The 17,111-nt window shown below is 48.1% G+C and overlaps 1 protein-coding gene across 2 annotated transcripts in view; it reads left to right on the forward strand.

The window, feature by feature from the left end:
* Window positions 1-201: 201 nt before the first annotated feature.
* Window positions 202-17,111, forward strand: part of LOC149340039 (cell surface glycoprotein MUC18-like) — a 468,207-nt gene continuing 451,297 nt past the window's right edge. For both annotated transcript variants that reach the window (XM_089548781.1, XM_089548782.1), the window contains exon 1: window positions 202-758. In XM_089548781.1, coding sequence (XP_089404907.1) covers window positions 620-758 — 139 coding nt within the window. In that variant the 5' untranslated portion in view covers window positions 202-619. The remainder of the gene's footprint in view (window positions 759-17,111) is intronic.

The raw sequence follows: 17,111 nt of genomic DNA on the forward strand, positions 1-17,111 counted from the left end.
GCAGAGGCCTGGAAGCAGCGGGAACAGGCAAGCCCCTCCGCCCCCCCTTAGGGATAAGGGAAGGGTTCAGCGACGCGTTGCGCGCCAGCCACCGCCTTCTCGCACAGGCAGGTGGAGCGCGGCGGCGCTGGCATCGCTCTCCCGGCCGAAGGGGCTCCAGGAGGGAGGAGGGCAGTGCGGCGGCAATGGGGAGAGGCGGGCCAGTCGAGCGTCGGCGCTCGTCCGAGGCGCTCGTGCGTTGCCAGTTGCGTGGTTCCCGACCCGCGCACTCCAGCGTGCCGCTCATCCGCTGCTCCGCGCATCCCGGACGCGCGCGAAGTGGTGTTGCCGATTTGGAGTGAAGCCAGTGACACGGACTGTGCTGTGTGGGCTGGGCGGCTGACGGCCGCTTTCAACGGCGGCGCGCCTCGGCGACTCAGTAGGTGCGGGTGTCATGCGTCTCTGGCTGCGCTTTTCGACGGTGGCCCTTGAGGCCCAGCGGCTCCCGTGACCGGTGTCACAGCGTCCGCGGATTTCGCCGATTGGCCAGTGAGTGCCGTGTGCGCTTGGTGCTTCCCGATGCGGGACGGCCCGCCGCCGGTCGCTGTGGCTTCGCTACGGAACGGATAAGCGGGAGACGATGACGGCGGCACCGTCGTGCAGGCGGGCCCCCCGCGCCCCATCGCTCCTGCTGCGACACCTTCGTGGCCTGATAGCGGCGATGTTGCTGTGGCGCTTCGCAGGATTGGCACGCGCCTTCGACGACGAGCCGCTAACGGGTGAGTTGGGGTGTTATCCGTTGGGAGGCCCTCAAATGTTTGCATCTTTGCGCCGCATTACGGCCGTGATGAGTACTTTCGGATACTGCATTTAGTCGTCCAGAGTTATGTTCTGCGAAGCATTTCTTTTGCAACTGCGCGGCCAATGGCGCTCTTGTCCCTTCCTAAGACTGAACTGGAGTAGTGTTCAAATAAAACACTGAAATCGTGTTGAACTCCTTTCCTGATAAGAGCGTACAGCCTGTCGCAGTCCGAGATTATTTTTCTTTTTACTTTCTACTTCACCGCGTTAGCCGGAAGTGACCTTCTTCCTCCGGACCGATCGACTCCTTGAACTCGCTGCAGCGACCACTGCCACTTCTGGTTCAATGCATGAAGGGACGATAACAAAAAAGAAGGACTTCTTTCGTACTCCCCTCCATCTCTCTCTTCCCGGAGCACTAGGCCCGCAAAACTTCGCTTTTTTTTTCTTTATCTCACTGGAGGTATTTTTGTTTCAATTCATATTGCCGCCTATAGAGCGCACCGATGAGGACATACTACCGTAATGAACGCATCACTTCACTGCGCCTATGTTAGGAGGTGTCGTAGTGGCCTCCATAATATTGACAATATTAGGGTCCGCAGTCGCGAGGCTGCGCCATGATGACGGTCGGCGCTGTTGTTGTCGCTGTGGACGCAGAAATGTAGATGCGTCGTAGGTCTAGTGATGGATCCAAGCTCGCGGCCGCTGTGGAGATCCAGCTTGTGGCCCTGGAGTAGTCACCAGCAGCACCTTTACCAAAATAATTCGCGGGTTATCTGATTGGCAGACGCCGCAGTCCGCAGTCTGAAACACACTGAAATTGGGTGGAACGAAAACTAGTTTCAACGTCCTCATTGTCTCGCGACGGCGTATCCTGACAATAACCTGATATCCCACAGCGTGCCTAGTCAATGCTGTGCGATATTAGCCAGGCCGTAAGTATACTGCACGACTGTTGATTAATTCTGACCACCTCGTTTTCTTTAACGTGCACGGTAACCTCAGTACAAGGCCGTTATTGCGTTCATCCTCCATCGAAATACGGCCGAAGCAATAAAATCACGCCTCAATAACAGGACGCCATTTGCCACTAAGCCACCGCGACGCGCCTCCTATTGTTTGCAAACTAGTTCTTGGTGGTGCGCTGACCGCCATTCAAATTCCTGTGTATTCCTTTCTCGCCACTGCTTTTCATTCTGTCCTTTGGGCCACGGCTCCTTGTCGGTGTCTCTTGTCAATCTATTGGCTGCATTGTTGTGAGGGTAGAGCAGTTGTAATCGAATACAGAGGTAGGATGAGAGCCTTCCGAAACGCGACCCCCGCGAATGTGGCGCGAAGCGAACGCTAGGGCTCGTATTCTCAGGCGCCTCGAGTTCTCTTTCAGAAATGCGGCCAGTGGTGGCAGACGAGAAAAGGGGAAGTATTCTGAGCACCGCCCGAGTGAAACGGAGGAACGACCATGCTGTCGGAAATAGGACGTCAATACTATATTACACGCCGCGCTGGCTGAGTCGCTGCGACGTTCGGCTGCTGAGCATAGGTTGGCAGGTTCGATACTGGCCGCGTATCCATGGAGGCAGAATGGAGGAAGGACCGCGTGCTTAGATTTCCGCGCATGCTAACGAACACCAGGTGGTCTAAATTGCTCCAGAACCCCCCACATCCAGCAGTGTGCTTTTTCGGTTAGTTCGCGAATCACTGAAGATGACTGCGTGCAGAGCGCAGCGTAGCCGGATAACGCCAACGCTGTCCTACCCCGAAATTTATTGCCGTTAGTTACGCTTAGTGATGTAGCCTTGCATTTTCGAAAATGGCGCCCCTGATAATCGAGAGTTTAACTTAGTGACATAATAACTTACTGATTGTAACCGTGCAATATTTCTTTCTAGTCGACGTATACTTCAGTGAAGAAACGCTGTGGAAGTAGTACCAAGTATGAGAGCCTGCGCCTTGAATGCGACTGCGACCGTGTCTTTTTTTTGCATCGATGGCTGTGTACGTGTGATCGAGGAAACTTTTTTCAAATAACGACGCGAATCACGCCGTGGCCGACTGTTCCTAGCCCAACCGTACGCTCCGGTTCGGCGAAAACAAAAATGAAAACCGATGCGACTGTGCACTAGGAAATCAGAATCTCTTCCTACCCTCTCCCTGTTGATGACAAATCTCCAACCATCCCGCAGCTACATGTTCTTCGCCGCACCCCACTAATATCTCCGATATTTGCCGTTCTTTTGGGTTTTGGTTCGGCTTAAAAGTAGCCTATAGCGACGAACCGTGGAGATGAGGACTTGCTTCCGGCATGCCTTGACTGTCGCTCGCTGAATCGACTCCCACTTAGCGTCAGTTAGGTCTGACACTCTGAACACGCAAGCTTGCCAGCTCCAACGCCGCAGATTGAAAGCGCCGATCCCCCAAGCGATATTCAACGCACGCCGGACGCGCAAATCTTTCTGTCCTTGCTACGCCGCGAAGCACCGCTTACTGTTTCGAAAGGTACGCGCTTCGTTGTTGGTATCTCCTTTATTAAATGGGGCTGAAATGAAACCCGATGACCACCTATGGATGCACCAGAATTCCTTACCTTGTTGCACCTGGTCATATTTCCAGGATAGAGGTAGTGCCTGCAAAGTGCCTATTATTAATAGCTTACGCGTCCATGTTACCCAGTGATCTCGAAGAACCGTCCTTGCAAGCCTTCGCGTTTGCATTAGTATGTCAGTTTTTGTGTTGTATGTGCGCTCGGTTCGTGGCTCCCTTATGAGGCTTCTTTGCGATTCCCACAGCACATACACCCTTGCGGATCAATGGCGAGGACACTAAACGCCGGGGTTAAGGGAAGAAGAAGGCCTCTTGTGTCCATGAAGGACGTTCAAAGAGCCAATGAAATACGATATCTTGTTTTCAGAATTCACTGCACGGAAAATCTAATTTTTCTGCAAGAAACAAAAGGAAGCTACGGGAATGGGAAATTGTTCAAACAGTCTCTCACAAACTGAAGTAGCACAAGAAGTGTGGGGTCGAATTCTCTGAGTAGTGAAGCTTTTGTGTGAACAAAATTTTTCTCTTTTACCCTCTTAATACAGCAGAACGTTTTGCCTTGTTTGCCAGGCTTCTCGAGCAGCAGACCTCTTCAACATGTCCGCGTCCTTTTCTTGAGAGACGATGCAAATGTTGCACTCGCCCACCTTTAGCTGAGAAGCCTTATCGTTTTCTTCACCCACTTCAAACCATTTCTGGTTTCTCTGTGTGTTGCTGCTTCCGCTTTGAGCGGTTAATTCTAACATTATTATCATCAATACCTGTATCTGGTTAGCTGCAGGACCGAGCCTTCTCTCAACTACCTCCAATTACCCCTTATCCCACTGCACGACCCGAATGGTCCAATTATCCTTGCCACTGGTCAGTCGCCGCCAACAACTCCTTGGAAATTTTCCTGCTTCATCGTTCCACCTCACAGTTCGCCGACCTCGGCTATGCTTCGCTTTGCCAATGCATCATTTTGTCGTTGCACGAGATCAACGGTTATGTTTTACTCAGTACACATCATGGCCTTGTTTATTTCTTTAGTTTCATTTTTATTTATTCAAGACATTCCGTTACAGAAATGCCTTGGGCAACGCGACAAAAGGCAGATGCACCCCCCTTGGCTGCTAAGGAGACTCAGCCACGTAATCCAAGAAAATAATACATCACAAGAAGCACAATAATACATCATAGTAAATTAGGACATAACTGACACTTGAGTACAGACTACTTCAAACAATAGGTTGGTTAGAAGTTACAAATAACGTTTGGATCATCTGAGTGCACATGTTTAAGCCTTTCAGAGTTGACTTGAAGACCAGGACTGGAAACAGAAAACAAGTAAGTTAGCTCAGCACTGGCTTTCAGTTTTCTTTGAGGAAGAAGTCTTTGAGCGTTCGTCTGAGTCGCTCCACCGAAGTGGCAGTGCGGAGCATTCGAACTATTTAAGGACATTTGATGAGGAAATTTTGTATCAGAAAGATTAGTTTTTGATCGCCATATATTATGCGGTAACGCGGCCATGGCATTAAGTTTTTTTCGTAGATTATTCGGACCGTACTTCGCCTAATATTTTGCTTGACATGTTTTACCTGTTGGGTACTGGCGTGAAATTTCTAGGGCTAGTTTCTATTTATACAATTTATGGATGGGCAATATTTTATTAGGTTTAAAATGAGGTGTAGTGTCTTTCGCAAGTCCTAAATTTTTTATTGTTCACTCCGCTCGCTATTGGGAAACAAAAAAAAAGACAATTTAAATTAGCCTCAGTCGTTTTAGTCCATACTACAAGACAGTGAGAAAAACGTGATTTCAAGAGTGCGTAGCAGATTTGCCTTTTCACCTGAGGTGGGATATGCTATCTTATATTATTCAAAATTCCGACAGCTCACCCGAGGTCACTTAGAAGTGCATCAACGTTAGGTGTCCGTGAAAGGTTTTCCTGAAATGTTACCCCAAAAATCTAACCAAAGAGGATTGTTCCGTCGTAATGTTCTGAAATGTTAAATTTAAGTTGATAGGTAGAGGGGTTCCTTCCGACTGGAAGAGTAAGTATTTAGTTTTGATTGAAGTCTGAATGAAGCCACGAATCGAGCACTGTTAGCCATTCGTTAACCTGACTATTAATTAATACGGCACCTGAGGAGAACACATTTGTGTCGTCTGCGTATAAAATTAACTTGGTGCTATTTTTTGTATATACAATATCGTTAATGTATAGTAAATATAATGTTGGTCCAAATAACGATCCTTGCGGTACGCCATGTTTTACAGTTCCGGTGTCAGGTTTAGTGCCATTTATGAATGTGAACTGAACTCTAAGGCTTAAGTAGCCTTTTATTAATGACCGTTAACTTCCGCGAATGCCGTCCAATGGCATTTTAGAGTGAAAATCTTTTCTAAAATCAAGAAATTTGACCATTGTGAATATTCGATGTTCACTTCGGATATTTCCATGTTTTGTAGTATGGGTTCTTTTGCTTCAAGAAATCCACTTGGGAAGACTTATTTCTTCCTATAATATTACTTATAGTCAGAAAGCCAGCAAGTCTTTTATGTGTAATATGTTCCGCTATCTTTGCAAAGATTAGAACAACAAAGAATGGCCGGTAATTGTTCATGTCGTTGCCAGAACAGCCCTTTTGTATCACAGCCACACGAGGTAGCCTCACTACGTTCTTAAACACTGCGGTCGAAAGAATAAGGCTCTGAGAGTATGCATAAGTTCTGAATGGACTGGGTTAAATATCTTCAGCTCCAGAGGCGCAATCCACTTTCCCCACGAACTGTGCGGACGCATGTGCGCGCACTTTCCTCTTGAGGAATATACCCGCAAGGCAGTGCTCGCGACACGAGAGCGCCTCGCGATTGCATTCCAATTCATCTCAGCTGCCCGGCTGTTTTTCTTAATTTTATGACGTAGGTGTGTGCATTATCACTACCTTCGCTTTCACGCGATAGCCTCAGTAGCTCGTTCTGCTGAAAACCCAGCGTCGTGCGGCGTCAGTCAGAAAAAAATCTCAGAATTCCTGAAATGGGAATATCGACTTCTATAGAATAGAATATAGACATTTGTAGACATCCGTTGCGTAGACTGTAACAGATGTCTGTTTTCAGTGTTTTGTAGACATCGTTTCTGTGTTCTTCGCTTTTATGTCTGTATTTTATTCCAATGTCTCTCCTACGTGGGCCAATATGCTGGCTTGCAGTATCACCAAGTAATAATAATAATAATAAAGATAAAATAGTCGAGAGAGGGCCGAACCCAGGCCCTCTTCATGCCAGTCGGGCACACGTACAACACATACGCATCACAACAAATACAATGTGATCGTGAATCGGTAATCTGGGAGACATGACAAATTAAATAATAAGAAAGAAAAAAAGGAGAACGCGCTATCTCGACAACTGGTAGAGCAACGCTTAAGTATCCTCCTAATTTTTTTTTTTTTGCGCCTCTGCGCGCCTCGGCATGTAGAAAACTTCTTAACGTCGTTTTCATAGCGGATGGATGGATGGATAGAAACAACTTTATTACACACACACAAAAAAAAAAAATCTTCCAGGGTGGTCCCCTACCGGTCCAGGAGTCCACGGGCTTGTGCTTCACGTAAAGCCCGATCCACCGGATGTTCACACTCTGGTTAAATTACAAATTCAAGCGGTAGTACCTGTATGACACGAGGAAGTATTTATGGACCAGAGCCCGCTATTGTAGGTCACTGGGTACGCGTATCTGTACGTAACAGGGTATCGACAGAGTAATCAATCGAAGTTGGACGTCCTGCCTCTTCCAGGAGGCAAGACCTTCATTTTTCCGGCCGCCGAGGCCTGTTCCCTCTATCTCATCGTCGAGCCCACAACCACAAAGCAAACGCGCGTCTGAAACGCCTATCTTGCGTACAAAAGCAACGTCACCGCAGGGACACGTTCCCAGCGTAAGCGTCATAGTAACAGGCATAGGCGCGCACCCGCTTGCCCTCAGTGAACAGAGCAAAAAAAGTCATAACAGGGGGACAGACGCGTGCGTGCACTTCGATATGGTGCGTCCTTGCGACCCGCGCCACTCCGCCCGCTGCGCTTCGGCTGAGTGCCGTCAAAAATTCCTTTGATCTCCGAGACGTTGCTGTTCCCCCATGGCACGAGTGAGCTGCGGTGGGTCCGCGCGGCGTCGAAATTGCTTTTTCCGGCTCCGCTGTCTGTCGTGCGCGCGGCATGGGTCGCTGTCGTCCTCGTTTCCAAACTTACATCGTTCCTTATTACTGGCGTTTTAGGCCCCTCTTTCTTATGCTGTTCCATTTCTTTCAGTGCCGAACCATGAATAGATAGCTGAGAAAAACTTGTGTTATTTATTTGTTTTGTTTCTTTTCATACTCCGGTTGCGGTTTCACGCAGGAAATGAGGGAGAGCGCCGGTATAATGGAAGCGGTGGAAAACGTCACAGCTGCGTGCCGTGTTGTCGTTTATTCCGTTGCTGTCAGCGGTTTTGTTTTGTTGGCGTTCTTGGATGGCGGACCGTTGCCCCGGAGTTGGCGACTTGCTTCAGCAGTGGCGTCGGGTCACCGGAGCGATGTACCTGTGATCGATGCAGCGCCTTTCTTTTCTGCTACATCCATTTGCTCTTTGGCGAAAACTCTCTTTGGCGCGACTTTGAATAATCTGGAAGCTTCCGCGGTTTCTTTTTGCTGCCTTGTTTGTTATTTTTCACCGGGAGGAGGAGTTCAACTCTGAAACATGAACACGAGGCTTGATAAACTATTTTCTTCATAGTTTGTGCTTTGTTCTTTGGCGACACACTCGACCAACTGCTGTCAGGTAAAGATACAGATACATTTTGTTGTAAAGTTAGGGCTGAAACGGTAATGACGTTTTTAGAGTTTTCCTTATAGCAAGTTTCCTTCGCGCTAGTTTTCTTTCTAACGTATGCATGTCTCGTAAGTTTTTTCTTCTTTTTTTCGCGAACTGTCACTTTTCTCTGTAGGAGGAGGAGGAGGAAGAAGAAGATGAAGAAAGGCAGGGAGGTTAGCCGGAAGAATAATCGATTTGCTACCCTACACTGGGAGAAAGGGGTGAGGGGATAAAAAAATTAAAGAGAAAAGAGAGTAGCAGAAAATTGAAGTCACTATGAGAAGTCAGCTGAGAAGTCAGCTTCGTTAAAGTCAGAGCCTATCATGCAGGCCTGCACTTGTGTAGCACAGCTCAAAACTAACGTTCACTTTCTGCCTTACAGAGCTCCGATGAAAAGGTAAGTAGGCTTGGCGTCGTGCTTGGCGAAATAAGTTCGTCGGATGCACAAAAATTGCGTCATGATTAGGGCAAATTTTTCCAAAAGGTCATGTTGGAAAGTTGAAGCGCATAATGTTTGTTCCTTTCTCCAGCCAATCCTGCGCCTGATGTCTTATAATTAGCCTTCAGCCATATGTGCTGTCATTTGAAAGTTTTGGTGATAATGATATTAGGAGTAATGTCGGCTTCTAAAGTTGCAGCTAGTTAAAGGGGTCACCTACCAGTTGCGCTTCGTCGAGGTTCGCTCGGCGTGCTTCACGCTCACTAACTGCCCTTTGCATCGGCAGTTTCAGTTTTCGTTCAAATTAACGACACTGAAACTTTCCGACGGCCGTTAAAATTAACAGGAATTATCTGCGCTTGCAGTTAACCTTCCACGATACCTAAGTCAGCCTATAAACCTCGTGGTCATGCCACGAGCAGCCAATTAGGGAATAGAAGTTGGCTTAGGTCGTAAAACCTTTTATTTTGAAGCACCTTTTTATTGTCCATTATGGCTTAATTCTAAAAAGTTTTAGCTAATGGGAAATTTCGTGGAAGCTTTGCGCATACCACCGCCGAACTCTTATCAGAGACAAGGCAGTCCAGCCAAATCGTGTTTGACCTCAGAGCTCCACTACATTCCTCTGATGCATCTTCGCGGGTTTGCGTATTTATACGCATTCATTTCGTGAAAGCTATTGGCCTACACAAACCAGACAGCCACCTTCAAAGCGTTTCGAGGACACATGACACCATTAATTGTTATGCAGGCCACAGATACGACGGGCCCATCGAAAGTACCCGTCGCTATATTAATGGTTCTGCGCAACTAGAACCGCCGATTGCAGTTAAAATGGAATACCGTGGAAAGCACAATATGGCGGTAAAATCAGCTGCCGTTTATAAGGACCGTGTAAGCTGGGTTTGAGATAAGTTACACGTAATATTACAATAACAATGGACTCTCTTAACACTACAGCAATAAGCAGTGTGTAGTGTGTTCCACACATTGTAGCTTCGCAGGCACGAACGTTGCGTTGTGGAACGGAGAGAACCCACCAAAGCACAGCCATGCGGCTACAAAGAAAAGCTATGCAGCTTTCTCAAATCTACTCCACCTGGGAGGTTTCCCCTAAAAAATTTGACCAGGAACGGAAAATATACTATTAAATATATTCATCACGGTCCGTCCTTAGTTGCAAACCTGAGCAGGCATTCGACGGTGGTAACTTAACTTATCAAAGATCATGTTCACAGAATCAGGGCGTCCATTTGTAGAACGCCCTGCACACATTAGACTGTTAACTCGGCGCGCGCGACTGCCTTGTCGCATGAAGCGGGGCCTCCATGCGCGCAGTGCGGCACGTCCGCTTCGAAGCGCCCGGCCAGGAGGTGGATCGAAAGCCGAGACGGGCTTCGCGAAGGGCCCCCGTGCGGGGCCAATTTGCTGCTTCGTTAGCGCCCGCGCGGCGCCGCGCGACTTAGCCCAGGCGCGCTTCCGCCGCTTTGGACAAACTGATTTCGCTGAGCTGAGAGCCACGGAGGAGAGACTCTCTCTCCCTCGCTCATTTGTTTTCACCTTTTTGCAACACGTGAAAGTGGTCGCCAGTGCTGAACGTCACTTTAAAGAAAGAATGAACGCGTGTTCTCATCTAAGTCCTAGCTGGAGACCTGAGACACGGTTTAAAGAGCAGAGCAAAACAAACAAACAAACAAAAAAGCCCAGTTAAGGTGCTTCCACTTACTTCGGTAGGCGATTAGCGTGCAAATAACTTGGCTGTCTTTCCCTATTTTTTTTTTCTTGCCATGGTTTGCAAGCTAGCGATTAGAGTTAGAGATTAGTTGGAGGGGTTATTAGTCGAATGTTGGTCTTCTTTCAATTAATTTGTGGCATTGGCCATTTTTAAAACTTCTTTTCCTTGTCATCGCATAGTAGTACGAAGTAATATTTTAGGCCCTCTGCACCGCCGATGCTTTTTCACATTTTTCTAAAATTGTGCAGAAAACAATTTTCCTATACATTGAGCTTTGCGCATGACAGCATTAAATGCTTGTCCGTGACTAAACCCAACACAACACAGGTTATTTTCTCGGTTATTTTTTTCGCTCTTGATCTTATTTTACTGTTTTCTACCACTTGTAGATATCAGTACGATAGATCACAACAGTCTCAAAGCCACTTTCGGTCATGACTCTATACGATAGGTGAGAATAGAAGACTGAAACATGTCATTCCTAGCGCGTTAGACTGACTGCCCTCTTCTCAACACTGTTAGAAAAGTGCTGTCATCAAGCAGTGCTGAACGCCTCCTCGTTTGTTTGAACATTGACGGCGGTCGTTGTGCTCACTCCTGTTACAGGAGCATTCGTAAGGAAGTATTAAGGTATCGCCAATATCGTTAATCTAATGGCATACTTGAGTGCGTGGACTTTGTAAAAGCAATTTCGTGCGTACACATACGCACATGTTTGCCATGTTCTTTTTTGCTTGCCCCAATTGTGCTTTCGTGAGCTCTGCCCCTGGTGCTTCCTGCTCTGTTGTGCAAACCTCTGTTGTGCAAACCTGATGCTTGGCCGGCAGTCTCTTATTCTTCAAAGCACTCAAACATGTTTTCACCTTCACAAGGGTATAATTAGACAGTGCTGCCTTGACTAGGCTGCGGCACAGTTTTTCATTTACATCCGTCATGATGGTCTTCGAGCAAGAGTTTCTTTCCGCTGACAAAAACTGTGAAAGTGTCCCGCTGAATGCGTGCTTACTCCTCTGTCATTTCACCCGTCAGATATCGGGTTCTCGTCAAGACTTAACTGTGAGTATGCGCGATTGCAGTAAAAAAAAAAGGGGGGGGGGGGGGGGGGTAAACACACTACGAATGAGCAGGAGGTTACGAGAAATGTAAAGACGAGGTAACTATCTCCGCGACGAATATTCTAACAGGCCAAAACGGAAGGGCTGACACGAAGGGCAGAGGGAACACACACAAACACAGCAGCGACAGCCATAACAAACATTCTGCGATTGCCAGAGCAAGTTGTGCATGCAAAGCCTTAAACTTGGGATTGACAGCTATTATTGGATGTGTGGGTGCTTAATTACCACATGAAGAGAGCGCGTACCACCACGGTTGGGCACTACCTTTATTATCTCTGTGCCTTTTCTGCTTCTTGCGTCCTCATTCTTCCTGCTTTGTCGCCAGGGCAGTGCGTGCATGTACTGCCGTAATCATTTTTACACTGCACTACCTGCAGGATACCAGATCGATGCACGTGTTTCGTGATGTCGGCTGCATTGAATTAATTCCGAGGATAAGGACATCTCGTGAGACATCAGTGACTAATAGCGTGCCCTTCACTATGCCGCCGTTCAAGTCGCCTGTGAGGACGACTAGGGAAGTGCGATCGCTACCGGCGAGGGAAGAGGTGAATTTTTGAGCGCTTATCTGATGCGCGTTTGAATGCGCGCAGAGGCGTCTTGTTGAGTTCCAAGAGTGAGCGAGGATGGCCTAGTTGGTGTGACGTGATTACAAAACATAAAACTGAGCAAGGGACAAGACACAGGAGAGAAGCAAACAGGACGTTGAGAGATCACGGGCTTTAACCGATCACTGTGAATAGCGCGAGGCACGGGCCACTTGCTCTTGGTGGTCGTGGTCATGTTAACTCCCCTCCTTAGAAGAGTACAAAGGTAGCACGAGGCGAGAAGCACGGGTCTCGTGCCCTGTGTTGTAGCGTAATCGAGGACGCCGCACTTACTATGCCAATCCGGTTACTTCTTCAGAAACAGCTTGCGCTGCAAGAAGTGCAGGTCCATGCCACACACGGTATGAGGCCCGCTTAGGTGAGTCCTACCCACCTGTGCTAGGTACCGAGTTGTTACGACTCACCATACGCCGGTACAGTGCAGGCGTCCTTGCGAGGAGAGCGTGGCAAAATTGTTCTTGTAGAAACCCCACATAGCACGCCTACATGCCGGAATAGATATTAGAGGGTTTTAGCAGCTTCGTTCAGTAAATGCTCCAACTATGGCAACTGCGACGGTACGGCAAATGCCGCCAGGTAAACACGGCAACGGTTGCAGCAGTGCGATTCCGTAATGGCCGTACAGCCTTGTGGCTGTGCTAAAGACCTCTTCTCGTTCTGCACGTTAACAAGAGGGCCTACGGGCTTCACGGTTCTTTTTCTAAAATACTCTGGACAACTGTGGCGCGCGTGACGAGACTTCGGCTTGCAAAACTGTCCCTTTCATTTTACCTCGAAGAACGGGACATGTTACCATGTGGATATGAAGTATTGATTGATTGATTGATTCTTATAATTTGACTTTATTTATGCTCCTTAGGATTCTGCAACCGGACTGGTGCACCGACTTTCACACTGTTCGTAAATGATTGCACGTAGTATATGACGAAAAAGCGCCGGCCGTAAGTGAAAGTCTGTCAATGTGGCACGTGCTGTGAGAGAACAAGAGGGTGCACTAAGGGCAATGCACGCAACACGATCCGCACAGTATTAAAAAAAAAGAAACGAAACTGATGAATCCTGGACGTGGTCAAAAGCAAGAAGCGAGCAACGAGAAATAAGCATAAAGAAATCAGGCGTCTGGGTAATAGTTCACATTCTAGACATCTGCTTCGGTCTTGTGCAACGAAGGAAATTAAACCGAAAAAAAAAACGCGAAAGTTGTTCGTCATGGCCCTGCATTCCGCGAAAAGAGGGTGGGTTATCTTGAAAAACATCGAAATACCGAAACTTTTCGGGGTTTCACGACCGACTTTATATCTTTTCCTTCGATAACGTTCTACAGTGCGCAACCTCGTCTATTCACGAGGGAAGCCCCTCTGGGCGAAGCAGAAGAGAGGACATCGGCTCTGGTGCGGGCACTGAATTTTTCATAGAGCGGTACACCGTTATTCAATGCCGAAAGGGGCGCGAGGCGGCTGCAAGAACAGGGACTGGTTCGATGAAAAATTTCTGCTGGCTCTCTTTTTGCTCCTCTTGCCTCAAAGAAAGTAGGGAAACGCATATTAGAAATTGTCGGCTTGCGCAAAGCGCCAGCATGAGAGGCACATAGACGACAGGTGCCGCACGTATACCGTGATAGCGACGTTTTTGAGCCGAGATCTGGGCGTGAGGGAATCATACGCGCCCTAGCTGCATGCTTAGCATTGGAATGTCAAATCTAGTGTTGCATCAGAGAGAGGAGCTATATTTCTCAAAGTAATCAATCATGCGGGTTCTGCCACTCTAGGCGAGAAAGTGATAGTGGAGTGAACGACCGCACGCGAAGTATGCTCCAATAGCAAAACATATAGTGAGCTTAAAAATTCTGCAAGACGAGTGGAGTTGAATATATAATACAAGAGGAACGCGTCGACGATACGTTCCGAACTCAGTAACCAAACCTTCGTTGAATGCATTACCTTTAAAATGACCCTTTAAATTCTGCAGTGTTTTTGAGCAATGGGATCCCTTAAATTTAATATGCAATGACTGAAGATAACTAGGGTCTTGTAAGGTTCACAGCTCGGGCTAGTTTGAACATGTGCCGAATGTTAAGCTCGGGTGACGGGACGTAAGCCGGAGAAGACTGTTAATAAACAGTCAGGTTCTTATCATCTAAAGCTCTGTTGGGCTTAAGCGAGATTGCCAGAAAAAGGAAAGAAAGAAGGAAAAGAAGAATGAAAGAATAAGGCACGGAAATAAAGCAAACAAAAAAATGAGGAAAGTAAAAATAAAAAAGAGGGGATTAGAGAAATGAAGAAAGCAAATAAAAAAAGAAGTAGGAGTTATATCAAACAGAATCACTGATGTGCTCACACACTGCTCTTGATGCTTGCAAATAGCACAGGCTTTGGCGATCTGACGAAAGCATGTGTTCCTCTGTTGTGAATTTATGCAATTTATTGCTGGGCAAATTCGGAGGTCGTTTCCGGTTGTGTGTGTGTGTGTGTGGGTGGGTGGGTGCGTGCGTGCGTGTGTGTGTGTATGTATGTGTGTGTGCGGTGTGGGCGCGCGTGCGTGCATGCATATGTGTGTGTGTGTGTGTGTGTGTGCGCGTGCGTGTGCGTGCGTGTATGTGTGTGTGCGTGTGTGTGTGTATGTGTGTGTGCGTGTGTGTGTGTGTGTGTGTGTGTGTGTGTGTGTGTGTGTGTGTGTGTGTGTGTGTGTTTTAACTAGGATATTGTTTTAATTTGCGAAACCCAATGTTGGGAGTTTTTTTCAGGTGTTACTTGTTCGGATCATCTAAGCTTCAAGGTGCCGTCTTCTGACATGCAGCTATGCAATAACTCATCGAGAACGCCCTCTCAGCCTTTGTAGTGGATGCAAGAAGAGTTTGCACTTTCAAGCAGGAACGTTAAAGAACGAGCTAGCCCAGGATGCATGGCAGAAGGGTTACGCCTCTGTTCGCATTGCAGGCTTGATTTTGCAAGAACCATGATGGGTGACGGAGAACATGGCCATTCCATTTGCATTATGAGATGCACAATGGCTCACGTCTAGACCTTTCGAGGCGATTCGGCCTTTACGTTCGGGTTTTCGACGCACCTGCTGCCATAATGACTCGCGAGCATGCTGCAGTTTGCTGAATACCTTGTTCTGCTGTGTGGCGTAGTAGTGCTCTGCCAGCACTCCGTTGCCTGGTCCTCTTCAGCTTCCAACCCCTAAAGCCTGTTGATGGGCAGATGGCTGTAGGAAAAATTTCCATTAATTGTCTGTCCCACAAGAGCCAAAAATAGTGGAACTTCTTAGCTGAAGGGAAGCAGTCAATGGGCACACACCTTTTTGACTTTGAGCCGCGGCCGTGGTGGAGTAATCGAAGAACGCAAATGACACAGTTTTGCCTCTGTCATTTTGCACAGTGTTCGCGCCACTGTGCGAGACGCGTTGTAGTGATGCCATGCGTGACGTCAGTAAATGCTGAACACACTCACTGTCGACTGAAAACGAGAACCGCTGCTCCGCTTGCAATGAGGGTACTGCTCCATGGCCCACCTCGGCAACACCCTTATTGGCCGCAGGGTGAACGCAGGAGTTAGCCTTCGCGGCACACTGCGGCGGCAGTGTCCTTCACGTTCGGTGAAGGCATCCATTTTGCTGCCTTCAAATGTAGGCAGCCCGTCGAATCTCTGTCGGCCACTGGCCGATCACTTTCTCCGTCTTTCCAGTTCTCCCGCTCGGCAATCTCCTTTCAGCGCTCGAGACAAGAATTGCGCCATCCGCGACCTTGACGTCCCTTTTTCGCAGAGCGTGTTTGGCGGGCACGCGCAGCCCCTGCTGTCTGCCGATGTTCGGCGGGTCATTACGAATATCCGCTCCGCGAGGGGGTGACGGGCGAGTGACGGGCGCGGGCGGCCCGTTCCCACGGCCCGGTCTCGGCTGCGCGCCACTGTTGGTGCCGTTAGCCGGCAGACAAGCGCTGACGGATCGCTCGAGCCCCAAGAGCCGAGACGCAGTGAAATGAGAGGACCGCGCACGTGCGCGTCTGCCGAGGGCGCGCGGTGACACGCTCCGAGGGAAAAGCGTCGACTCACCTAAAACAAAGAGCAGCGCCAGTGCCCTTGAGCAGCCGCAGCTCCTGAGAAGGCGATGGAGCCGGGCTGAGGGGGAGGGGCGAAGAAGGCGTATAGGTGCCGTCAGAAGTAAATGGAAGGCAATGTTAACGAAAAAATTTAATCATTGCCCGCTCAATTCATGCATCCTTGAATAGATATGTGCAGATTAATTGTGATTGTGCGAATTGCACTGTGCACCAACACACATGGACCATTATGCTTTAGATTTAAAGAAGTCAAATTTTTTTGAAAAAGTCGCCTTCCATTTACTTTTGACGGCGACTGTACGTTTCCCTTGCGGGAAGGGTGAGCGTATTCCTCGCTCGGCCAGCCCGGTGTGTCGCGTGGTAGGCGCTCCGCGTAACGACGCAAGAGGGCGCCGTCGCCAGTACACACTGGTGCACTATACGATGGACTGCAATCGATGGGTAGCAATGATACAGAAAGACAGAAAGAGCGCTGACTCACTGTGGCGCAAGAACACTAGAGAACTAACAAGCAAGCATGGAGGAATTCAGAAACGGAAATCCGTAAAACAAGATCATTGAATGCAGTGTGAAAGATGCAGAAGGGGGGAAATTAATGAATTCGGTGGAAACTGAGCATACTGTGGACCTGCAGGAGTAAATTGGAAATCAAAAAGAAATAGTCTTATGCTAGTTCAAGACGCAGTGCTCTACTGTTTGAAGGATGATAAGGATGCTGTAGAACGCGCTGCTGGGAAAAGACATATGCGGAGAATGATGACTCTTGTGCAGTGTGTGGTAAATCTGAACAAACAATTGAGCGTATATTGCTAGAACGCAGGAGTATTCATCAGTATCCGCAGCCAGTATCCTCGATGTCTTGCGGTTAAGATACAGCGAGAGTAATGTGAATTCAAGCATAGTAGGCGTTGGTAAGAAACGTTCGTATGACTGGTGGCTTAAAAGCACGGTAGTGCCCTAAACAGTTAAGGCTTGGATTCAAGGTCGATATAGC

The sequence above is a fragment of the Amblyomma mixtum genome, chromosome 6 (assembly GCF_055824585.1).
Source record: "Amblyomma mixtum isolate Tamu chromosome 6, ASM5582458v1, whole genome shotgun sequence".
NCBI lineage: Eukaryota > Metazoa > Arthropoda > Arachnida > Ixodida > Ixodidae > Amblyomma > Amblyomma mixtum.